The sequence below is a fragment of the Cinclus cinclus genome, chromosome 3 (genome assembly GCF_963662255.1).
Source record: "Cinclus cinclus chromosome 3, bCinCin1.1, whole genome shotgun sequence".
Classification (NCBI taxonomy): Eukaryota; Metazoa; Chordata; class Aves; order Passeriformes; family Cinclidae; genus Cinclus; species Cinclus cinclus.
The window spans coordinates 109,711,070-109,736,498 of NC_085048.1; the positions used below are offsets into that span (position 1 = coordinate 109,711,070).

General features: G+C 47.7%; 1 protein-coding gene across 1 annotated transcript in view; it reads left to right on the forward strand.

Annotated features, from left to right (window-relative positions):
- The first annotated feature begins 2,398 nt into the window (after positions 1–2,398).
- The window catches only part of LOC134041998 (serine/threonine-protein kinase pim-1-like), a 33,343-nt gene continuing 10,312 nt past the window's right edge, over positions 2,399–25,429 (forward strand). Inside the window, exons 1-3 of the mRNA XM_062489071.1 lie at positions 2,399–2,426; positions 21,471–21,580; positions 22,035–22,157. Of these exons, the coding sequence (XP_062345055.1) occupies positions 2,399–2,426; positions 21,471–21,580; positions 22,035–22,157 (261 nt within the window). The remainder of the gene's footprint in view (positions 2,427–21,470; positions 21,581–22,034; positions 22,158–25,429) is intronic.

Here is a 25,429-nt window from a genome sequence, read left to right on the forward strand (position 1 = left end):
CCCCCAAGTTTCAAAAGGAGAGACACCACAATTGGGGAGTTATGATGCAAGTTGGAGAATGACTGCTGTGTTTCAGCTGGAGCTTGGCCAGCTCTGTCTGACTGCAGCAACTGAAAGCTTAAGGACAATTAATCAGCTTTGCATCTTGTTGGCTTGATGTCTCTTGCATTTCCTCCTTCATCAGAGTGAACAAGCTAGGAAAGATTGCCTCCTCTCATGCTACACCTCTTCCCTCCCTTCTCTTTCTCCCTCCTCATATGTGCTTTTGTTCTCCCTTTCTCAAGGCCAAGACCGAGCGGCAGCATCAAAGAGAAGTCTGAACATGCAGGTAGGTACAGGGCATGTCGGTCCTAAAATGACCATTGGCATATTGAATCAGAGGTGACATCTTGAAAACTTGGTTATGAACCATGGTTTTAAGAATTTCTTTAAATTTGTTTCAATTCCTTGATGGCCTCAGTGGACTGTCCCAGAGCCCAGTTACTGGGAGTGCGCTCCGGTGGTACAATGAAAATTCCTGCATTGTGAAGTGTTGAGTGGCAGGAGCTAGAGTGGTACTTTGGGGCACTGGAATTGTAGTGTGGGAAAAGAAAACATTCTTCTGCATCCTGCATTTGCATTTTATCTCTATGCAGTCTTTGTAGTGTTGCAATTAGGAGAGAAAAAGAAGGAAATCCTCATTTAGCAGGAAATGAGAAATATTCCCTTTCCTTCCTCCTGCCCTTCAAGGAGAAAACCTTTCCTTTGGGCAATTTCTGAGCTGGACTCTTTGAGATCTAAGGCAGATTCATGGACACCGCCTGGTTTTGCACAGAGGGAAATCAGGAAACCTCCTATGACAGAAAATCCTGTTGAATTTTGCATTTCAGGAGAAGGAATCTTCCAAATGGATGCAGCATATGCAGGGTCTGAGTTTGTCATCCTCTGACAGCACAAGCCCAAAGCCACCTATGGCAGGTTCACCATGGCAAATCTCTTGCCCCACTGCCTCTGCCTGTGTCAGTGTTGCAGGCTGAGGCTGGGGGAGGAGATGCCTTCTGCCTTGTCCCCCTGTCCCTGCCTTGCCTGATCCCTGACAAGTAGAATTGTGCCAGACAAAATGCGGTCTCTGGTGCGTCTGTGCCAGCCAATGCCTTTGAGTTGAAAGCTTCCAGCAAAGTTTGTTGTTATTCTTTTGCCATTTTGGGGCATGTCATGATAGGAGAGATGAGATTTGAAGAAACAGTTGTGCTGATGCAGAAAAAGGGATCAGATGCCCAGGCCCCTTTGCGTAGGGTTAGTTCTGCCAAATCCTGGGCAGAGGCCCTTTGGAATGACTCCTTAATTGGTGATATGCAGCTGGAATGCTTAATGCAGCTAGGGAGAAGTATTGCTCAATAAGTAAGGTGACATTTTTGCTGGATTTATTCTGGACTAGAAATTAGCTATAGCATTAACCCTTACCGGTTGTAGTTTTGTAATTGTCCTGACATCCTACAAGGGAAATAAAATCTTGGTATGAGGCACTTATTCTGCCCCTACTGCTTGGCTGCTACATGATTTTATCCCCTGTGAAGCCATGTAAAGAAATAGTTCTAAGAGCTGTGTTGGAGAGTATTTGAGAATGACCTGCCATTAGACAAAATCTAATTTGTCAGTATCGGCCGTGATCAGAAATGTTTTGAGACAGGTCATATCTATGTTGGGCTTGGGTGTTTCTGCAGGAAAGAAGGTAGGGAATAAAGTCCTCCAAGAGTGAAGTAGAACAAAAGTGAAACTTCTGGATGATCTCTTTATTCCCTTCAGTGAGGGGCTTGCATATTCCTGAGGACATCTAATTGGGAAAGCAAAGCTTCTTTTGCATGTAACATGTGGTGCCAAAGTTTGTGTACCAGCAATTCCTTTTTTTGAAAGAGAAATAAAGAAAACACAGAAGTGTAAAACCTAAAATAGAATTGAGTGGGAGTTACAGAAACAATGGCCCTGATAACAGGATTGGAAAACAATCACTTCCTAGACAGTGTCAAATTCCAGAGGCCAGTGTGAGTTTCCAACTCTTTGGAAGGAAATGATTCCTGGAGTAGTGGGGAGGCAACAGGCATAGAACCCATCTCTCCTGGCTTGCCAGCTCCACATTGTTCAGAGAAATTCAAATTATGCTAGATTCATGAAAAATAAAGAAACAACAAATGTTTGCAGTCAAAAAAATAAAGTTTGAATTCGCTACCCATTAGATGAGTTGATTGTAAAGGAGTGAGTTCAATTAACTCACTTCTTTGCCTGTACTTGATCTACAGATCCTTCTGAGTCTACGACACAAAACCAGAGGATGAAGGGAAAGAGCTCTTGGTGTGTGACAGGAGCTGGGATGCCTCTGCTCCCAAGGAAAAACGATGAATTGCTCAGATTGGAGACCTGCATGCGGAAGCCCAGCGTTGGGAATGGAGGTGTGGGCTCCCGGCCGGCTCAGGGGGCCTTGGCCCAGGAGCCCCGGCAGAGGCAGCTGAGCAGCGCTGTCCCCAGGGTCACTGCCAGGGAGGAGGACAAGGGGAAGGACCAGCATGGCTCAGCCTCCCACCGAGGTAAGGTGGGAGCTGGGCCGCTCTCTGGTGGGAGGAAGGGTCTTGTGCCAGCCTGGAGAGCCTGTGCACATTGCCAGGGAGCAGTTGTGCCCTGCAGGTGCCCCCTGCCATGAGCTGTGCTGCTGCCAGTGCCCCGTGGAGCTGTAGGGCTGCTGAGCTGTGGGGCAGGGAGAGGAGCAGGAGGCTGCATGTGCAGCTGAGCCATTGCTGGGAAGCACAGGGCTCTGGGCTCCCTGCTGCCCCAAAATGTTGATCTAAAAGCATACAGGTTTAGAACCTGGGACTACTTTTAGGAACCAGAAAGAAGATGTTTACTAAAATCAGCATAAGGGCGGATGAGATTGCTCTTGACAGAGATTCTTCATCTCTGCCCTTCTCTATCAAACACAGAGGCTCTCCAGCAACCAGGGGCTGAGGCAGCAGGTTTCAGTCTGCTGGCCCACAGAGTAATGTCATGTCTCCTTCCAGGAGCCCATCCACTGGGAGAGGGTCTAGGCATATGTACCTTGCTGCTCTCATGCACCATCTCTGTGCCCTGTTAGAGCTCTGTAATCTGGAACCTGTCTTGCCTGTTGCCAAGCATGACATTTTTGGGCAATTGAAGTGTGCCAGAGATTTACAGGAACCTTTGCTTCCAGTTCCAGGCCTCCCACTGAGCCAGCTCAAGGAGATGGATCATCCCACCAGTCCTGGTCTAACAAGTGACAGAGACCTGAGAGAGGGCTTTGGAAAGGTAAGGGATAAGAACAGGGATGAGCAGACTTCCATTCCAGTGGCTGTTTAGTGCTTGGCCCAAAATGCCTCTGAAAACCATAATCCTCCACTCTTGGGGGTTGGGGATTGTCTTGGGAATATATTTGACGGCTACTGAGCAATTGCTTGGCTACTTCCAGTGGTGCCAAAGTCACTGCCTGGAGATGGTGCCAAGGTCATGCCCGAAGCATTCTTTATATGCAAAGGCCATTTTAGAGAAGTTCTGATTGGCAGAGCAAACTGTAAACCAGTGAATGTGGGCAAAGGGCACCCTCAGAAGCAGAGAAGCAAAGATGCTACGGTTGAGTATAAGCAAGGCTGCAAAATAAAAACGGGACAGTTTGATGTCTCCTGGTTACCTTTCTGGCTGTATCTCACAGCCCTCTCATTCTCACATTTTCTGCTCCTTAATATCCATGTTCCTCCAAATTGTTTTCACATGACTCCCTCCTCCTTTTGGTCTCCTGGTCTCAGAGACCAAGTCGTTGAGAGTCCTTCAGAGCTCAGTCTTTCAGAAGCCAGGAAGTGACAAACAGCTGCACTTCCTGGCCATGAGTGTTAAGCATCAGCCAATTACACCTCCTTGCTGCATATTGCACATGGCTTTTATTCTCCTGCCATGGCCTCTAGGAGCTGAACTGCCTGCTCATTGCTCATGGGAGCTCTTCCTTTGTCTTGGAGCATTCCTATGACTTCCATGTTTCAAGTAGGGTTTCCTGTCACAGTTGGAGCAGAGTAAGGCTGTGGCACTAAAGTGTTCCACCTCACTGTGTATAATTGCCAAGGTGAGGATGGGAGACATTCTCCTGAAACTATTGGAATGCATATGGAGCTGGATTAATGTCTGTGGCACTCTGTGGACTCTATGCTCCCAATGAGATGATGTGCCTGGTTTGTGTGTCTCTGCTTACAGTCTGTGATGTATTTCCATTGCAACTAGGTTCGTTCTTCATTGTGCAAGTTGGCTGAAAAGAAGTTAGAGCAGAAGAAAACTGAGATTTTTGAGAATGAGATGAAGAAGAGGAATGAAATTTTATCATCCTTAAAGCTGCCTCCACTGAGAGTTGAGCCCAGGGATGCAGCTGAAGCAAGTAAGTGGTGTCTACACTGCTGGTCCTTTTTGAGCTCTTCCTTACCCTCTGCACAGTGTTGCAATCAGACTGGGGGGCTGTTGCACTTGTATCTGAGTGGAAGCTTGCATAGGAATGATTTCCATTTTGCAGAGAAAAACACAGAGGCATTAATTGTCTTGCCCATGGCCTCACTTAGTAACAGAGTATCAGCTTCCCACCTTCACCTCTAAAATCTTTCAGAGTAGAAAATTCAGTCTTGGAAAGTCGCCTGCCCTTCAGACTCTGTTCTGAAGAGCAGCTTCCAGGCAATGTGAATGCAGAAGAATGCTTTTTAACCAAGGTGCAACATGGAAGAAACCAAATTCAGCACCTTCTGATGAAAAGACCAGAGATCCTTCTCGAGCCACTCCCCTCCAAGGAGCTGGCACTGTAGAGCTGTGCTGAAGCCCTGAGGCAGTGCTTCTGTTGTAGCCCCAGGAGCAAGCAGCATTCCCCAGTGAATCCCGGCTGAGGGGCTCTGGCTGCAGCGCTGTGTGCGCTGCCCCGAGGGCGGCAGCAGGGACCTTCGGGGGCAGCACTCAGCCCCAGGGCACCACCCAAGCTTATCTGCACTTTCTTTTGGGAACTTGCCCAGCCTGCCTCTGAAACAGGAAAACGAAAGCATAGCAACACTGGCTTCTCCTTGTTTCTTAGGGGAAGCATCCCTGCAGTTTGATTTTTAAACTGGAAGAAGGTAGATTTAGATTAGATATTAGGTAGAATTTATTTTATAATGAAGGCAATGAAATGCTGCAAGGGTTTTTCCAGAGAAGCTGTTGTTGATTTATCTATGAAGGTGTTCAAGGCCAGTTTACATGGGGCTCTGAGGAACCTGATCCAGATGAAGATGTTCCGTTTCCCAGGGGTTGGACTAGATGGTGGTTAAAGGGGCCTTCCCACCAAAATTGTTGTAGGTTTTCCTGGGTGATTGTATGATCCTTGTCCCATACTAGCGTGCCAGTGTTCTACTTGAAGTTCTTTGAGATAACACAGAGATGTTACCCAGCTCCAGCAAATTTTCTGGCCCTTTCCATAGTGACCCTGTCCAGCACCCTCCACTTACAAGCTCCTCTTTGGTCCCTGCAGGCCTCAGCCAAGCAGCTGTCAATGGCACAGCTTCCAGTGTGCAGAGAAAACACCCTGGTAATGCCTTGAAGAAGAAGGTCTTGAGGAAGCAGGACAAGATGCCCTTACTGCTCACTATGCCCATCATCCAAGAGGAAGGCAGTGTCCCATGCAACTCCTCAGGTAAGTCTGCTCTGTGGCAGCTTTTTCCCATATAGTTATTTCCTTGCAAAAGGAGCACAAAGTGCCTCCTGCCTCAGCCAGCACAACTGGGCTCTTTGGTCAATAGCCTGTCCGGGAATGAGCACCAAATCCACTTTTGAGTTCCTCCAGCTTGGTTGTCTTGCCGTAGTCGGTTCTTAGAGATGCATTGGAAAGTTGAGCTGAATAAAGTAGAGGTAAAGGCCTAAGCTCGGGCTTTTGTCCATCCTGATAATCCAAACTACAGCGCTGGTGCCAGGAGACAGCTGTAAGTGCAGAGAGGAGCTGGGGGCAGTGTGCCAGGGTGTGCTCACTGTGCACCTACGAGTACCACCACCATCAGTTGACCACTCCCCATCGGGGCCCTCTGCCTGTGCTGTTGTTCGGCTCTGCAGCCAGCTTTTCTGCTATCCCAGTAAGGGTTGTCTCTGCATGGCAGTCAGTGCCTTGGTGCAGTCGTGCTGCTGCTCCCTGAAGTGATCAATGGCTCCTGGCTGCCACCATCCCATGGCCTGCAATTCCAAGAGGGAACAAGCAGTGCCTCCTGTGTCACTGCAGCCAAACACAGTGGCTGCTGGTAGGAGGTGACAGTCAGGAGGGGCTGCCTGGTGCTTCAAGGTTGCTTGTGCTATCATCCCAACTAGGGTGAGATAAAAAGAAGGGAGCAAGGAATAATAATTGGAATGCTCTTTTCAAGTGATGCTACTTCCACGTTGAGAACTGACCAGAATTGAGCCTGGGTTGTTCCGGCTTGGCTTGGTGCTGTGGCAGGGCAGCTGCAGGAGTTTCCTCAGGGAGTTGCAGAGTGCCTCAGTCCTCAGGGCTGGGGGAAATGAGGGCGCTGGGACAAGAGAGGCCCCTGGGGGGTTCCCTCTAGGTGTAGCCATTCCCACTGGTCGTCCCTGTCTGGCAGGGAGTGGGAGCTCTGCGGCCTCAGGAACCTGCCGCTGGCTGTGCTACCTGTGGCACTTGGGAGCTGGCACTGTGTGGGCAATGGTCAGGTTTAGCCTGGAGCTGTGCCCAGCTGGGGGGGCTGGGTGAAAGCAAGGAGCCCAAGGAGGCAGACAGCAGGGAGGTGTGTGAGGCAGTGCCAGTTTGCAGTACATGGAAGCCTGGCTGGGAGCTGGGGCTGCAGGCCGCTCCATGGCGGGGTGCCTTGCCCGGGGCTGCAGCGCTCAGGGCTGACCCTCTCCTCACAGTGACCTCGCAGACGGCCACTGGTGCCGAGCGCCGACAGGAGCTGCTCCGTGAGCGTGGGCACAAGGACACAGCCTCTGCTGACCCACAGCAGTCCTTGCTCCAGGCACTCTCCTGGCTGGGCAGCGATGACTGGTAAGAAAGGCCCCAGTCACTCTGTCTCCCTCTTAGCGTTAAGGAAGCTTACAAGTGGATCTTGCCAGTGCCTCTGAGCCCCGACAGCCCAGAGGGCAAAGGACTCTGCTGAAACCACTCCAGAGCAGTGAGAGGATCAAGATTTGAGAGCAGCCTTTGCTTGGCCTCGGTCTGCAGCTGTGCTCCAGCTGCTGCCGCTCTGTGCTGCTCCCTCGCTTTGCCTGCTGCTCCATGGAGCTGCAAAGGAAATCTTGAGGGAAGAGAGGAAGCTGTGGGATGAGATGATTTGCTGGCTGAAGGCAGCAGCAGGATGGCAGCAGTTTTGAGTGTAGAGATTTGGGTGCCTTGGGGCACTGGCCCAGTGGGACTGAGTAAGATTTCTCTCTGCTCCCAGTGCTGACAGCAATGGCAGGTGACAGGGTCTCCCTGTGACCTCCTGCATGTGAGTCCCAGAAGCAGCTCCAGGGAGTCACTCTTTCTGAGAAATGGACTGATTTGTGCTTTCAAATCCCCAGCCTGTCTTTACTCCTGAAAGGCTCATGGCAGAAGGGAAGGAGAAAGCAATGAAACCCTCTAGGAATCTTGGACTTTTTGAATTCAACTTTTTTCTTCTCACTGCTTCATATGGGCTGGAGGTGTTTTGCCAATACTCAACATGTGTCCCACAATTAGACACAGAGAGAAGGAGGCCCAGAGGTGATAACCCTACGAATGTTAGGTGATGCTGGTTAAATTTTTGGTGATATTGGTTGTGATGTCGGGGTTAGCATCAACTCACTGTTGGATGCTTCATTCACACAGGGGTACAGACTCCATTCACACTGGGATAAGCATGAAAAATCTGCCACATGCATCTCTTTGTGCAGTCACATTTGCTTTGCAATTCTCTTCTGCTTTCTCTTCCCCCTTTTTGTTTGGTGTCCTCTGAGGTACAAGAGAGCTTCTGCAGGTGTGGGGGGTCCCGGTGACTCTCAGGGGTGCCCATGGGATCGGTCAGCAGCCCTGTGCTGCAGCCCTGATGCCTCACACACCTTCCTGTAGCTCAGGGCTGCCTAGAGCAAGTGCTGAGAGACAGAGTTGTTTACACCTTTTAAATAACATGTTGCTGTAGTGGGCATTGTTTTTGGTAGGGGATTCTGGGAAAAGGCAGAGTTTCAACTGTTCTTTCCCAGGCGTGGAATCTTATGGGACACCCTGCTGCTCCTTTTCTGGGGAATGTGGAGGTGGAGTGGAGTGAGTGAGAAACAAGCCTGGATTGTAGCATGGAAACTGAGCTCCAGAGTGCCAGTGCAGACTTTTATTGCTGAACTGCCTGCTGGGGATGAAAAAGAAGGAAAATGCCCCAATAACTGCCCAAGGGGATTGTGTCTTAGGGACAGGTATAGGGAGGTGACAAGAAACAGGAGCATGACCCAGTCTCACAGCTTCTAGGAAACTGTGTCATAGGGACTCCATGGGCCAGACATTTCAGAAAGGCTGTCTTGTAAAAGAGCCACAAATGAAGACACTGAAACCCCTCTATTTGTCTCTTGGATTTGTGTATGCTTTTGACAGCAACAACATCCTGCGGGCAGGAGCTCCACAATTTCATTAAGTACTCCTTGAAAAGCACCTCCCATTGTTTGACTGAGCTGCCAGCCTGGTAATTTCAGAGGGTGCTGCCTAGTTCTTGGGTGGAGAGAAAAATCCATCTTTTTGGTACTTGCCTTTCAGGGAGATGAAGGAGAAGGGACTGGTCAGCATCAAACTCCTGGCTGGGTCCCATTCAGAAGTCCTGCTTTCAAGGCTTCGTGACATTTGCTTGGCAGTTACCAGTGAGGTGAGAACACTCTTGTGAACTGTGCCCTGTACTTCATACATGGTGTGTAGAGTAGCTATGTGCTTGTTCATCTCCATGTGTGCTCAGAGACTGCCTTCATTTCTCTTTTTAGATCTTGTATTTCTAATGTCTGTCAGGTTTCTATGGGATCTGTGTGTAGATGTAGTTGTATTCACTGGTAGGTCGGGTATCTGACACTCATCTTTGAGTGAGCTGCCATTATCATGAAATGTGCAAATGCAGAAAAAGATACTCTAATTATGTTATTTTCAGAGTCCTAGTCTCTGCCCGAGCTGTCATTCAACACTGCAAATTAGTCTGTAGGCCTGAGCGTGTGTTTTCTGTTTCCTGGCTGAGTGCTTCAACTGCTGGTGTTGCTTTTTTAAACAGGAGCACGTGACTCTTTTATCTTTATGACTGACGCCTTTATGGTTTGAAAGCAGCCCTTACTTTAATTTGGTTCTTTGTGTTTCAAAGAAAAGAGCCTAAAGGGAAAGCAGTTGACATTAAAGAAGGCTTAAGTAGATACTTTATGAAATTTCTTATTTTTAGGCCTGTTACATGCAAGTCTGAGGCCAGATATTGGTGCCAGTGGAAGTGTCATGCTGTGCATGTGCTCTTCTGCTCTTATTGTGCTTTTATGTTCCTCTGGACACAGTGGGACGTGTTGTCATTTCCTGAGTCGTCTGTCTAAGGCAACTGGTTTTCTTTCCGAGGTCATTCTTATGTTTCCCCTCATGACTTCCCCAGGTGACCAACCTCCGCTCAAAGGTGTCCTACTTGGCCATTGTCACTCTGGGAGAGCTCTTTGTGACCTTGAAGAAGGACATGGACTCTGAGGTGGATGAGGTGGCTCGGGTCCTTCTGCACATGATGTGTAATTCACCAGAGTTTGTTGAGAAAGCAGCCAGTCACACCCTGGGGATCATGGTGGAGAATGTGACTCCTGCACGAGCAATGACTTCTCTCCTGGACAGTGGAGTCAAGTAGGTTCTTCTTTCAGTGATATTCTTCACCTTCTAGAGTACTTCTAGGTGGGGGAAGGGATGAGAGAAAGAATGGGAATGGTGGGAGGGAAGGGTCCTGTATCCTGCATCTTCTGTCAACTCAGTGACTGGATTCTCCAATCCACCTCATTTCTTTCCTCTTGTCCCGTATTTCTGCCCTACCTCAGCCTATGAGTTCTCAGAATGAAAGAGCTGTAGAATATGGGAAGTTGGACGAGGCCATGAGGATGATTAAATCCAGTTCCTGGCCTTGCACAGAGCACCCCAAGAGTCACACCATGTGCCTGAGATTGTTGTCCAAATGCTGCTTGAACTCTGTCAGGCTTGGTGCTGTTGACCACTGCCCTGGGGAGCCTGTTCCAGTGTCCCAGGCACCCTGTGGGTGAAAAAGCTTTTCCTGATATGCAACCTAAACCTCTTCTGACTCATCTTCCCGCTGCTTCCTGGAGTCCTCCCAGTCTGTCAGAGTTGCCTAGATGTGGTGAATGGTGGGGAAGTGCAAGTGCCTGCAAAGGCTAAGGATAGAGCCTTGTGCTTCTGTGGGAAGAGGGACAATTGCAATTGCAGCTATGAGTGCTCTTTGATATTTCACTGCACTAAGCACAGAGGCCCTGGGAAAAAACATGCATCCTCATGATGCCATTAACTGGAGAAATAAGGAGGGTACTTGCTGGGGTATGGAGCACCTAGGGGAGAATGTGCTGGCTGTGACACAGCCTGCACAGCAGGTGCAGCTCCTGCCAAAAGGAGTCCTGAATGACTGTCCTGGCCATAGAGCTCTACTTTCTAATCAAACTGGTGTTTCATGTTAGCCTTGAGATGATGAATCACTGCACATACACCTTCACAGGCCCACTACTATGGAATAGCTGATGCAAATGCTGCCTTAAGTGTTTGTGCTGAGCCTGATAATTATCAAAAGACACTCTCTAGAACTGGACAATCTGGGTAAATTGATTGCCACACTTTCCCCATCTTTGCAATAGGATAAAACATTCAGATGTACCCCTTGCCCATCCTCACAAAAGAAACAGGCTGCATTGCTGCATATTCTGCAACTTCACGGCCCACAGTGTGTTTTCTCTGCATCTGTATTTTTCCAAATCTCTGCAGATTTGGGGATAAATGGCTGGAATGAGCCTCAGTCCTGCTGCAGCTCTGTGTAATGGGTGCCCTCTGATAGGTTAGCATGAATGGTCTTTCATTTCTAAAGAATTCATATGTAATCTATTTTTTTATCTTTCTCAGTGGAAATTGTGGCAAAGACACTGAGTATCAGGTCGTGCAGGGAGACTGAATTTCTCCGTCTTCCTTGCAGACAGTCCTTGTGTCCAATGCTAATTTGAGTTTCTCTGAGGACAGAAGCTTCTACAGGTGTCTGAAGCTGCAGGGAGAAGCCAGGCCTCCTTCCCGCAGCAGTGGCAGGGAGCACGCTCTGGCCAAGGCCTGTGCTGCTGTTGCTCCTTCTCCCTGTGCCCCAGTGTTTGCTCTCCTCTTGCCAGGAGCCGCCACGCCCAGGTGCGGAAGTGTGCGGCGCAACTGCTGCTGTCCTTGATGGAGAAAATTGGAGTCACGAAGCTCGCAGGCACACCCAGGGCTGAGAGGCTGGCGCACGCGGCAGGGACGCTTGCTCAGGACTGCCACAAGGACACAAGGTAACCATCTTCATTTCACCTCCTCACACAGGAAAACTGCCTTGTGTCTGTCTAGAAAGGTAAAACCACAAAAGAGTGGTAACGAAAGGAAATATTAAGTTACCTCACGGTGTGGATAAGGGCCATAGAGGCATGGAATACCCGGAGTTGTATGGGGTCCATTGGGGCCATGGAGTCCAGCTGCCAGCCATGTGCAGGACATGCCAAGAGTCACTCCATGTGCCCAAGAGCATGGTCCAAACACTTCTCGAGCTCTGTCAGCCTTGGTGCTGTGACCACTGCTCTGGATTACCTGGGGAAATGACTGTAGTGGGTAAGCTGAGGTTGTCCAGCAAGAAGGAGCATTGCCAACTTCCTGTGACTTGAAGGATTCTTTCCTGAGATCAAAAGAGCTCAGATTTGGCAGTCAAACAGTTTTGTTTGATCTTAGGTGCACAACACAGAGCCAAAATGTTGCCTCATGTTCATCACTGAAAGACCCAAAGCAGATCTTTCTTGTTAACTTAAAACTTTTCTAGAAGTATTTCAGGACTAATGTATTCAGTCTGTCTAAACCTCTTCTGCAGCTTTCTAGAATGCTGTTGTCTGTGGCTCAATGACCTCTAAATTTCTTCTTGAGGAAAACTGGTTTCCTAGTGGCAAAATCAACCCAAGCCACCCAAATCCCCTTACTTTGATGATTCAATTAATAGCTGCCAAAAATACAGGAGCAACTAGCTGCTGCTCTGCACACATATGGAATAGTCAAGAGGAGGCCTGAGGTGTTTTGTGCTGGATTCTCTGCCAGTTAATGGAAGGCAAATTATTGAGCAATGGCAGCAAGGTACTTCTAATGGGATCTGACAACAAAACAGATGTGTTTCACTTGTTCCCTGGGATCCTTTGATCCCACAGAAGCACACCCACAGTTTCAGAGTGAAATGATATTTTTCTCTCACTTTGCTGAGTAGGTAATGCCATCTCATGCAAGGATTGCAAAGGATGACATTAAGGTATCAGCCTCTTCTGTTAACAGGTTTCCTTTGTTTGTTCGATTTCCTTCCTTCCTTCCTGGAATCCTTCCTTCCTGGAATCCTTCCTTCCTTCCTGAAATCCTTCCTTCCTTCCTGGAATCCTTCCTGGAATCCTTCCTTCCTTCCTGGAATCCTTCCTTCCTTCCTGGAATCCTTCCTTCCTTCCTGGAATCCTGCCTTCCTGGAATCCTTCCTCCCTTCCTCCCTTCCTCCCTTCCTCCCTTCCTCCCTTCCTCCCTTCCTCCCTTCCTCCCTTCATCCCTTCCTCCTTTCTTCCTTCCCTCCTTCCTTCCTTCCATAGGCATTATGGACAGGAGATGGTGAAGATGTTGATAAATCATCCAAAATGTAAAATGCTTTTGGAGCGATCCATTCCTGCCTGTGACCTGGAAGATATTCTGAGAAGAATTAAGAAGAAAGTAAGTGCTTGGCAGGAGAAATGTCTCCTTTGTGCAAGTATAGCCACAGCTAATAGGACATCAAACATACCTAATCTGTCTTTATCTCATTCCCCTTCTGCTCAATCATTTTGCTCCTGGGAATGAGCTGTTAATCCCCAGCCTGTTCATCTGCAGACCACAAAGGAACTGATATTCTTAGGGGAAAAGTGGGGCTTTGAATATTTTGACTATTGGTCACAAAGAGGAAAGGGGAAGAGAAGAAAGTGGGTTTGCATTTAAGCATAACTCCCCACCCTGCTGTCCCTGCTCTGCTCCCAGTAAAGCAATGAAGTGAGAAAAGTGCTTCTGAGGAGAACAGAGTCTTTGCAAAAGACACTGGAAGCAGTAGTGCCAAGAGAATTTCCAAAACTGCAGCAGATGTCCCAGTCAATCCTAATTGCTACAATTACCGTCTGTCTTTTGGGAATACTGCCCTGCTGTCAAGCCCTGTGGAGCTGGAAGAAGCTTGGTGAATCCAGCAGCATCCAGAGGAAAATCATTTGTCTGGGGGGGGACTTTCATTGTTTTTATCTACGTTATAGAAGGGAGCGTGTCCTTTGTGCACAAACAGGGAGAGCGAGTGTTGAACCAAATCATCTTCCAACAAAATTGGCCCACCCCAAAGAGTCCTAATTTTTCTGCTTTTTCCTATAAGATCTCTTGGTGCCTAGCAGTTTCCATTATTGCCATTTATGCTCGAGACTCATGAATTGGGGAGTTTAAACTGCTGCTCACTATGGCAGCACCCATAACCTGCCTTGGGCTATTGCAAACAAAGAGTTGGCATCACTGAATCTCTGGTCTGTTTCCTTCTGTAGGTTTGCAAATATTTCCCTAAGCCTTGGTAGCAGTGATCCTGGTTCTAACTTGTGTTTTTAAGCAGACAGTTTCCTATTCTATATTCGAAATGTTGGTGGGGTTTCTCTGTGTCCTTGTAGGGGATGGAAGAGCAGAAGGGTGAACGCCCATGTGTCAAGAGCCCTGTGAAGATGAGGAGCCATGTGTCAAAGAAGCCCCAGGCCACATTTCCTTCTAGTCAACGGTACTGAGCACTTTTGTTAGATGTGACAAAGCACACAACAAGCTTGACATTTCTCTTCCTCAAGAAAATCTTTCTGGAGAGATGGCCTGTGCCACTGATTCTTTCCTTACCCTATAAATTTTCTTTGATAAAAAATGCCTATATCTGCATTAATAATATTTGTAGATTGTCTCCCGTAATGATTGTCTTGAAGTCCATGCTGTTTTCAGAGCCTCATGATTCTCTAGCTTGAAATCACATCATGAGTAAATCACCTCTGGATGTTTTGCTCACAATTATCTGCAGGTATTATCACCAACAAGCCATCATTTGGTTTTATTTTCCAGGGTGAAGTCGACCTCAGATGGACGCCTCCTACACCATCCAAAAGTCCAGGTCACGTTGCCTCCAGCTGTGGATGAAATGGAGATGCTCCAGAAGCTTTATGATCTCCTGGAAGCCAAGGGGTTTGAGACATGGATGGAAGGAGTGGCACTCCTCCTAGACCTGTGCAAAAACAGCCCCAAGCTCATCACCACAAACATTGTCCAGGTATGTAGGGTATCTTCACTGTTCCTTCCCTTCAGCTCCTCTCCCAAGCCTGTAGCAATGAAGTTAATTCAGTCTGTCTTGGCACTACATCCTGCCTTGTTGGGACAGGCTGGTCCCTCTTACCCAGACAAATTTAATTCAGGTCCAGCATGCAGGACAAGTTCTTTCAGTCCAGCTGTATTTGTCTGGCAGGTGCCTATTGATGTTGTTCATCACATGATGACAGAATTTTCCACTGCCCTAACCTTTGCTGTCTCCTACTCCCAGCTGGGTTCAATGAAAGGAATCCAGCCACTGAAAGCATGGCAATTCTTCTCTTGATGAAAAATGGCTTTGAATGGGGAAGAGAAGTATCAGGCTGGGTTGGTATAACCCAAATGTTTTTACAGAGATACTTCTCCAAACTCCATCCTGTCTTGCACAAACACAACTGTGGCTACTCGTTTCCATCCTTGTCTCTATTGCACTTGGTAAAGATGGTGTGTACCTCTCTTGGGCACTAAATGATCATTGCTACATCCCGTCTTCAAACAAGGACATTTTAATCCAGCTTTCTTGCTGCTTGTTCTCTTCACAGATTTTTGATCATTTTGTCCTGAGAATATCTGACACGCACAAGAGAGTGAAGCAGATGGCGCTGGACGTGCTGGCAGAAATGATAGCCATCCTGGAAGATGCCTTGAACCCCGTGATTGTCCGTTTAGTGGAAGGAATACTAAAGAGCCTGAACTCAAAGGATACCGGGGTTCATGCTGCAGCTGTGAAAGCGCTGGAAAAATCCGTTTCTCATTTTGGTAAGGCTGACATGGACTCTCCTCAACTGTGTCTCTGCCTCTCTGACACAAGAGAACACTGAGTGCCATGAGAGCTCTTGTTGCCCGTGGAACACTCCAGCTGACATCCACCAGAAGCTGTGGGGGTGCAGTCCTTAGGCACCAGTCCCCCAAGAGGCTTGAATGTGCATCAGCATTTCCCACAAGTGCCAGGAGCCCTTGGCTCTGTGCTGCTTGTCTGGAGAGGAGGTCCTGGACTACAGCTTTGCTACAATTCAGAGGCAAAGGGGATTTTGGAGTTTGCTTGGACCCCATTAGATTTCCCAAATGAATAGCTTTGCTGTTGCCATGAAGGGACACTGGCCCATCATGACTCCTGCAGAGCAGCCCCCTGGAAAGCTCCACATTATAGGCAGTAGCTGCCTCCGTTCCACCTTTCCCATTTGTCTTCTTGTTTCAAATGGGACACTTATGATTCACCAAGTGCATTTCCTTAAAACAAGCAGATAGAAATCCAGCTGTCAGTGATGTCTTGTTCCACATGTTGTTTTCATGGGGCAGGATGGCTGTGGCAAATACCTACACAGGCAAGGACTGCTCTAAATTCCTTTGTCACAGAGATTTATGTCAGCACTGAAAATGCTGCTCGGGAGAAATATGCCTGACAAATGGAGTGTTGAAGAGGCAGATCTTCAAGGGGAGTTTCCACTTTCTCCACCTCAGCTGCTCTGCGAACTCCTGAACTGCCTGACTCTGTGCCTTTGTGTATCCCAAGTCTGGGCTTCTTCCTGTTTGCTCTGGAGTTCAAAACCTTTTCACTGCTTACATGTGATTGAACTCTTGAGGTCCTTGATCTGAAATGTTTAACACAGCTCCCGGTCCAGCAGACAACTTTGCATTGACAAATGTGAACGGAGAGGTTTTCTTTGGGAATTTAACCCCCCCCCCTCAAGTAGGCTGGAGGGAAAGAAGTACATCAGCAGAAAATTACTTGATTTTATAAATTGGGGCTGCCCCTGCCCTTCCCCTCCCCACTCTCCTTTCTCCTAGGACCTCAGAAGAGTGAGCAGAAACGTGTGTTTCTCTTGTAGATAAAGTAGCACTGATGAAAGAGTTCAGCCACCAATGGAGTCAGCTGAGTGGCCAAGCTCTGCTGGATGTGACAGAGCGTATCACAGGTATGGCCTCTGCTAAGCCAAGAGGTCTCCCCAGGGAGCATTTCCAGGGCATTCCTGGCAATAGACAGTAGAGTAGCTGCTCCAAATCAGGAGGTGCTGAGCTTGTCCCTCCTGCCCAATGCCCATGGCAGCTGTGTTTGGCAGGTTTTCCCTGGCTGCTGCAGAGGTGTGCAGTACCTGGCACGGGGGTGGCGCTCGGCCTTGGGGCCGAGCTCTCACTGGGGCATCTCAGAGCCCACCTCCAGGAAAGGGAGGGGTTAAAAATACCCGACCTGGCTCTTCTCTTGGGAGCTCAGGGTCATCTCTGGTCCTTTAGGGAAAATGTAGCAAGTGCTGTTTCAGGCAATCCGTTTGTTTTGTCCTCACAGAATTCTCATCTTGCTCTTGAAAAGTTTTGAGACTGAACCCTGCAGTGCCTGGGGGTCACAGCTTAGGTCAAAACTCAGCACCCAGATTAGGGGCACGGATTTGGTGCAAGGCAGCCTTTGGGGCCAGAGGGGCAGAAGCAGAGTGCTGAGGCTCCCTGCCTGTGCTGTCAAAGTGGCATTGGACTGAGCATTTCAGGGTGTGCAAACAGTGTCTTCCTGTGTCAGTGCTGTCCAAAATGCTACAAATGCAGCTGATAATTGATTCCTCAGAGGAGCTTGCTATGTCAGCAACAGCCCAGGAATGGAAAAGTGATAATCTCTCTATATAGTGGACAAGATGATTTACAGCCTTGCTTTAACGGGGTCTAAATGCACTGCTAAGTGTGCCAGCATCTTTAAATGCAAGGTTTCATAGATGTTGTGTCTTCTTCAGCAATCTCAAATGCTCAGTGTTCGGTGATTGAGAATGTCAAAAGCCCTTGAAAGGGCATTGGGATAAAGTAGATGTTTAGGAAGAGGGAATTTAGTTTTGGAGATATTTTGATCTCTTCTTCAAATAAAGGAAATAAACATAAATTAGGACTCTTTTAGGAAGAGCAGATGTTCTCTCTGAGATTTAGTGGGAACAAACAATGTTTTCTCAAGTTCCATTGTGACCAATGTCTTGAATTGGATTTTAACTGAAATTAACATCCATTTTGAAATGGATGCCATAACCCTTTTCCTGCTTGACAGAATTGGTTTTGGGCACTTTCAGGAAGTGTTTAAATGTTGATGATTGCTGGTGGATTACGAGCATAGAGAAAATGAAGTCTCTTCCACCACAGAATAAGAAGTGGTTACTGCATAACATTTTGCCTGATCAGAAAATATGAATGGTGTCCAGAGCATTTCAGGTTTTGATGTCTCAGCCACATCTGCCATGCAAGGAGCCTGTTGGTTGTCAATTTTTTGCCTGTGTTTGACAAAGTTCAGTTCAGAAATTGAGCAGGGAGTAGGCTTCAGAGAGAAAGGGAGAAGACACTCGTGTTGTGGTTAAATTTCATTCATCTGTGTTGCATTTTTCTTTCTACATTCTACTATTGCAGTGCACATTGCAAGAAAAATGCCATTAACATTGAGAGAGGGAATGACATTAAAATGTGGAGATGCACAAATGCCACAGCAATGAGGTCTGGGTAATTACCTAAGACACTCTGAGGTTTGAAGCAGCTGTTTGTTGGAAGGCACAAAAGCACTGTGCCAAAGACAGCAGCTAGTCACTGATGTTTCTAATCCAGCTGTCAAGCAGCACCCATGTCTGGTGGGCTGGAGTTTGGAAGTGTGGTCTAATAGTGCCCTTTGCTGTGTGCCACTGAGCAAAGGGAAGAGCCAGATTGGATTCTGGCACTTTGACATCAAGGGTCACAAAGATGGAATTGTCCTTTTTCTTAGAAACCTTTCAATTGAATCTCCATGGTGCATTTCCAAATCTTCAGTGTGGGTTTAGACAACTTCCTAATGGAAATGAAAGGGAAGTTGACATTTTAGTCATTCTTGATGTTGAAACAGGTTGTGAAATGATCCAGTAAAGGTACAAGTTCTGCCCACAGGTGCAAGTATTTGTTTGGAGACAGTACTCCTGAGGTGTTGTTGGTTCTATTTTGGGGAGGATCAGCTGCTTTGGCCATTTCTGGATCGTTGGGCTCTGTGTGCTATTTCGCTGCTCTTAGGCAGAGAGGCTTCCAAGAAGCAAATCTCGAGGTGGATCCTTGTTTGCATTAAGGTTGTTGTTTCAGAAGCTTGTGTCTCTGTCCCGGCAGTGCTTGTGGAAGGGGTTTATGCCAGGAGCCCTGAAGTGGTCCAGCGCTACGCCCTGCCCGTGCTCTGGTCCTTCCTGGAGAACAAGGCGCTGCCTGTCCGCAGCGCCAATGTGCGCACGGTGGTCACCAGGCTCGCCTCTGCCCTCTACGAGGTGATGGGCACCAAGCTGAAGAAGCGTGCTGCCAGCCAGCCCCCACATGTCCAGGAAAACCTCTCCAGCATCCTGGGCTGGTGAAGGCTTGATGTTCTCCAGCAAGTTGACCAAGTGCTGAGATGGACTCCTGCGGTTCTGACCTTTTAGCTGTGCCAGAAATGACAAAATACTCAGGAAGGGTGTGCATCTGCCCCTGCTCTCTCCACTGCCCTTCCTAGTCATGGCATGCTCAGGGGCCTGAAGACACTCTGGATTGAGGACAAAGTGAAGGACTAGCATGGCTCAGCCTCCCACAGAGGTAAGGTGGGAGCTGGGCCGCTCTCTGGTGGGAGGAAGGGTCTTGTGCCAGCCTGGAGAGCCTGTGCACATTGCCAGGGAGCAGTTGTGCCCTGCAGGTGCCCCCTGCCATGAGCTGTGCTGCTGCCAGTGCCCTGTGGAGCTGTAGGGCTGCTGAGCTGTGGGGCAGGGAGAGGAGCAGGAGGCTGCATGTGCAGCTGAGCCATTGCTGGGAAGCACAGGGCTCTGGGCTCCCTGCTGTCCCAGAGCAGCCCAGAGGCCATGGAGTTCCCCTGGGCGATCTGTGGAAGTGGCTCAGGGCGTGCCCCTGGCCTGCCTCCAGAGGGTGATGGTAGGAGAATGTTTCCCTGTGCAGCTATTTATGAATTTCCAAGAAATGTGTTCTATGAAATATGGAGCTTCAGATGCTTTAGGTTTGCATTGCAGCCTCTGTTACATTTTGTGTCTCCATTTTGCAGACCTGCCTGGCTACTGTGTTTCCACCGAGTTTTCTCTGGACATTCTTTTGTGCATTTACCCACAAAGTCCTTTCCTGCTGTCCAGAAGAGCTCTTTCCTCCAAGCCCAGGAAGAAGCTGCTGCCTATCCAAAGAGCATTTGAAGACAAGGATTTATGCATTAGCCTGTATAGTTCCAGATGTACATATATTCTGATAGTTATCTGTAGGTTTCAATAAATATATTTTGATTCTATCTTAATAATTTTGCTGTTATATTTTTTATTGTGTATATTTTTGGTGGTATATTTTGTTTTTTATATTTTATAGTTTTATATTTTTTCCCATTGACATGCTAAGGATGGCCAGGTCCTTGAGACCTTGAGATGGGGAAGGGAGAGCCTCCCTGATTTTGTGAGTTTCTCTGGGAGGGCGGGGCCAGTGTGGGGAAGGAGGCCAAGGCCACGAGATTCGAAGCAGGTAAAGGAGGGTGGGGGGGCAGTTACTGGTACTCACCCCTTTTTGGCTCTGGAAGGAGGAAGGCAGCTGGAAAACCTCACCGCGCCATCCCAGTGCCAGGAGCTGCCTCTTCTGGTGTTGGACCTCACACCCCTGCCAGGATGCTGTCCTGCTTCAGTTTGCTATCTCCAAGCATCCTGTTGGAGCACCGGGACCGACATTGCTCCAAGGATTCGTGAGCAGAGTCTCTCCTCCACCCTTCCCATCTGGGACACAGCTGCCATCACCCCCAGCTCTCCTGCAGCTGTGCAGGGATCCTCACACCTGCCCTGTCCACTGGGAACCTGCCAGAGCTCACTGCCAATGGCGATGGTAACTGCACCAGGGGGGAAAAGAGCACACAACCAAAGGAACTGTGACTGGGTTCCTGTTAATTTCATAGTTATTGTTGTTTAGATTGGCCTTGTTGTATATTTAGTAGAGAACTGTTCTTCCTGTCCCCCTATCTTTCCCTGAGAACCTCTTGATTTCAAAATTATACTGACTCAGTGGGAAGGATTTTACTTTCTCCATTTCAAGGGAAGGTCCTGCTTTTTCCCTAGCACACACCTGTCCATTCAAACTAGGATACGGAGCATGAGGTGCAGGGCTGATGTGTGAAAGCAGGAGGATCTCCTCCAAAGTAACTTGTTTAATTGTCCATTTTATTACTTCTCTATTTACTCCACACTACTAAGGCAAGGCAAGCTTTGCTTGCAGGCAAAACAGGCATGGGATACACTAGGGTCCCTTGCAGCATCAGCAGGGCTGGCAGTGACAAAGCAGGCAATCTGCTCCATGGTGAGCCACTACACAGCCGCATCCCAATGTGGGTTTAAGTAGCATGGTATTATGGAGAACTCCTTTTCTGCATCAGATACCAAAAGAACGTCCACAGCTTCTGGTGGCTGTCAGCTGGAGCATTCCACAGGCAACACGAGCTCTCAAGGCACTCAGTGTTCTCTAGTGTCAGAGGCAGAGACACAGTTGAGGAGAGTCCATGTCAGGGGTCAGCCTTCCCAAACTGAGCAATGGATGCTTCTGCCACTAACACTGACAGGAAATAAACAAACAAAATTTCTGTGCACACCAGGGCTACGTGTGGATTAAATTATTTCTGTTTCACATCCTGGCCAGAACAACATCGTGGTCAGAATATCATTGTTCCTAGATTCTCTAACACTAAAAATATTGCTGGAGAGTTTTTGTCATTCCCATAGATTTGGTGACATCCAGACACACTTAACAATCCATTTGGGTCCAAGTTCCATATTGCAGACTGTGAGAGATTGAAGGCCTTTTTGGTTCGTTGTGATAGATAGATAGATAGCCTTGAAACCCGATGCAGTCTAGTTACTATGTAAACAGATAGGTAGGTGGTTACTGATTGTTTAAGCTTGACTCAATAACCGGACGTCTCAGTAATTCCCAGGGAAACAAGGAGTACTGCGAGGTCAGCAAAGACAACGGAAGACATGCGAGGTCAGCAAAGACAACGGAAGACCCCATAACAACCGGAAGAACGTGTGCAAGGCCTATCACGTACCCGGAGACTGGAGGACTTAAGAGAGACAAACTCTAGGAAGAAGTGTGGCAGTTTTTCGGAGCACGGACTCCCTGCCACCCAGCGCTGACATTTGCCTTTGTCTTTTATAATTAATAAATTCTCTAAAATTGAACCGGAATATGGCCCCTTGTGCTCATTCATAACAATTTGGTGCCGTGACTCGGATCGAGACTGGGGGGGGGGGGTCTCCCCTTGCGGGAAGGCGTGCCCCACCTTTGTTGGTGGTCCCGGGGGGACGGGAGCTCACTCTCTCGCCTCGACCAACGAACCTAAAACCCTAAAAGGCAAAGGCAAAGGGAAGAGGGCCCGGTAGACCCCTTAAAATTTGTGCACAAAGTCCAGACGAAGACGCAGGACGCGTAAGTATACGGGATCCGTTCGGGCGGGGTCGGGATCCCGGAGTACGGTGACTCGATGTGTGTGTGAGAGGGGAACTGGCAGCCGGATTCCCCAAGCGAGTGCGGACCCTTAGTAGTGCGGTTCCCACTGACCCGCGAGGGCTTGGGCCACGAAACAGGGGAAGCGAAAGCGATATTTTGTGTGCGAGTGAAGGTACTCCGGAAGAAATGGGGCAGGGGAAGAGTAAGCCTCCTGCAGAGATTAAACTTCCACCCCTACCAAGAGATAGTCCCTTTGGGTTTTTATTAGATAATTGGGAACATTTTCCAAATACGGAAGGAAAAGATAAGGCTAGGATGATACATTATTGTGTGGAGGTGTGGGGTGGAAAGGAAATTTCAAAAAATGTGTTTTGGCCAATATTTGGGTCCTCTGAGGACTGGGTGAAACAAAAACCAAATATTTGGGTGAATACAAAGAAACCTTTTGTATAGAGGAGAGCGAGTACGCAAAGGTGTGGGTAGGCCGCCCAGAAGTATTTATTTTTAAGCTGACTGAGAAATCCAAGAAAAATAAAGAAAAGGGAAAGGGAAGTCGGGCCGAGGAGACGATTATAGCCCCTCCCCCGTATGTGCCTCCTCCCCAAGCGCAGGAAGCAGCGGGTCCTAATGCACCCTCAGGGGAGGAATCTGATTCAGACCAATCAGACTACACCGGGCCGACAACTCGGAGCAGGGCTCGGAAAGGGTTGTATCCTCTGAGGGAGATGCCAAGGGGGGGTCCACAGGCAGGAATAGGATTTATATCAGTACCCCTTAGTTCGGGAGATGTTAGAGACTTTAAAAAGGAGATGGGACACTTATTAGAGGATCCACTGGGAGTGGCCGAGAGAGTGGATCAGTTTTTAGGCCCAAACACGTACACATGGGAAGAGTTACAGCCCATTCTAAACATTTTATTTACCGCAGAGGAAAAGAATATGATTAAGAGGGAGGGAATGCGTATTTGGGACATTACTTAAAAAAAAAAAAAAAAAAAAAAAAAAAGAGAAAAGTAAAGAAAATAGACCCTGAAAGGATCCAAGCAATTGTGTCACTACCAATACCAAAGAATAAGAGACAAATTCGTCAGATTTTGGGACTCACTGGATACTGTAGGCAGTGGATTGAAAATTACAGTAGCAAAGCCAGATTCCTGTATCAGAAATTAGCACAGGAAGGGCTGATGAAATGGAACCCAGAAGACACGGACAAGTTCCAAGAATTAAAGGAAAATTTGATCCATGCCCCAGTCCTGAGCCCTCCGGATCTAAAAAGACCATTCTCTTTGTTTGTGAATATAGAAGAGGGGGTCACATTCGGGGTGCTTACTCAGGATTGGGCGGGGAAAAAGAAGCCAGTTGCTTATTTGTCAAAAATTTTAAATCCGGTAAGCAGGGGGTGGCCCACATGTTTGCAAATTGTAGCAGGATGTGCTCTATTAGTGGAAGAAGCTAGAAAAATCACCTTTAACAGTAGTCTCAGAGTAATGTCTCCCCATAACATTCGGAGTGTACTGCAGCAGAAGGCAGACAAATGGATCTCTGACGCAAGGCTTTTAAAATATGAAGGAATTTTAATAGAGGCACCCAATTTTACCCTAGAGACTACCACATTACAAAACCCAGCTGCCTTTTTATACGGGGAACCGGAGTATGAGCCTTTAACCCACGACTGTATAGTTGCCATAGAAGAACAAACAAAAATTAGGCCTGATCTGGAGGAGAAGGAATTAGAGGATGGCGAAAGGTTATTCGTAGATGGATCCTCTAGAGTAATAGAAGGAAAAAGAAGATCAGGATATGCAATCGTAGGAGGTCCAGACCTGCAAGTAATAGAAGCAGGCACTTTGGATAAGTCCTGGACTGCACAAGCATGTGAGCTATATGCTATATTAAGAGCCTTAAAACTCCTCAAGGGAAAAGAGGGAACGATATACACTGATTCCAGATACGGATTTGGGGTAGTTCATACCTTTGGAAAATTATGGGAAGAAAGAGGTTTGATCAATTCGCAGGGAAAAGACCTAGAGCACCAAAAACTAATAATTGAAATACTACAAGCTTTAAGGGGACCTAAGAAGGTGGCTGTGGTTCATCTCAAAGGACACCAACGGAGCATAGACCTCAGAAGTAGAGGAAATAACGCTGCAGACCAAGAAGCAAAACGGGCAGCGATGAAGGAAATGGTCCTAAAAGAAAAAGGGGGGCAAGAGAACAAGAGAGTACACAATAAGGAAGAGACTAACCTAATTTTCACCAATGGAGAAAAAGAAAAGTTGAGGAAAATGGGAGTTAAAGAGGAGTCAGGAAAATGGGTATTAGAGGATGGACGGGAAGTGTTACCTAGGGCAGTGGCCCAACGAATATTATACAAACTACATCAGAAAACACATTGGGGAGCCCAAGGGTTAGTGGATCATTTTGCCACTAGGTTTATAAGTATCGGGCTCCACGATATGGCCAAGCATATTACTAAAAGATGCCCCATCTGTTTACGAGTGAACCGGAGTAACCTTAGGAAGCTACCTCATGGGGGAAGACCATTGGCAAAAAGACCCTTTGCAAATCTACAAATAGACTTTACTGAATTGCCAAAAGTAGGAAGGATCAAATACCTTTTAGTAATAGTAGATCACCTCACCCACTATGTGGAAGCCTTTCCAACGGCAAGGGAAACGGCACAGACGGTTGTAAAGACCCTGTTGGAGGAAATAGTCCCTAGATATGGGGTACCTGAAACCATTGACTCTGATAAAGGGCCCCACTTCACATCCAAAATAACACAAGAATTGGCAGATGCATTAGGAATAAAATGGGAACAGCACACCCCTTGGCATCCCCAAAGTTCAGGTAGAGTAGAGAGAATGAATGGAGAAATAAAGAAACAACTTACTAAACTAGTATTAGAAACTAAGTTATCATGGGTAAAATGCATCCCACTGGCCTTGTTAAATATCCGAACTCAACCACGAGCAGACGTGGGGCTTTCCCCATATGAAATGTTATATGGTATGCCATATGATTTACAAGAGGTACAGACTAACCCAAACCTTAGTGAACAATACATTAACAAGTACCTAGTAACCCTGATGAAGTTTAAGAAACAACTGTGGGAAAAAGGAATGTGGGCCCAGAAACCACCACTGGATCTTGCATTACACCAGGTGCAGCCCGGAGATTGGATATTGATCCGGAATTGGAAAGAAAATCCAATAACACCCAAGTGGGAAGGGCCTTACCTGGTGTTGCTCACAACAGATACAGCAGTACGAACCGCGGAAAGAAGGTGGACCCACGCGAGCCGAATAAAAGGACCAGTGGACCCACCCAAGTTCGCTAAAGACTCTGGTTGGGAAGTAAAGGGCACAGCTGGGGATTTGAAGTTGACTCTAAAGAGAAAAACACAATCCTAAGGAATACCGGGATACCTAAACTTCAAGATATT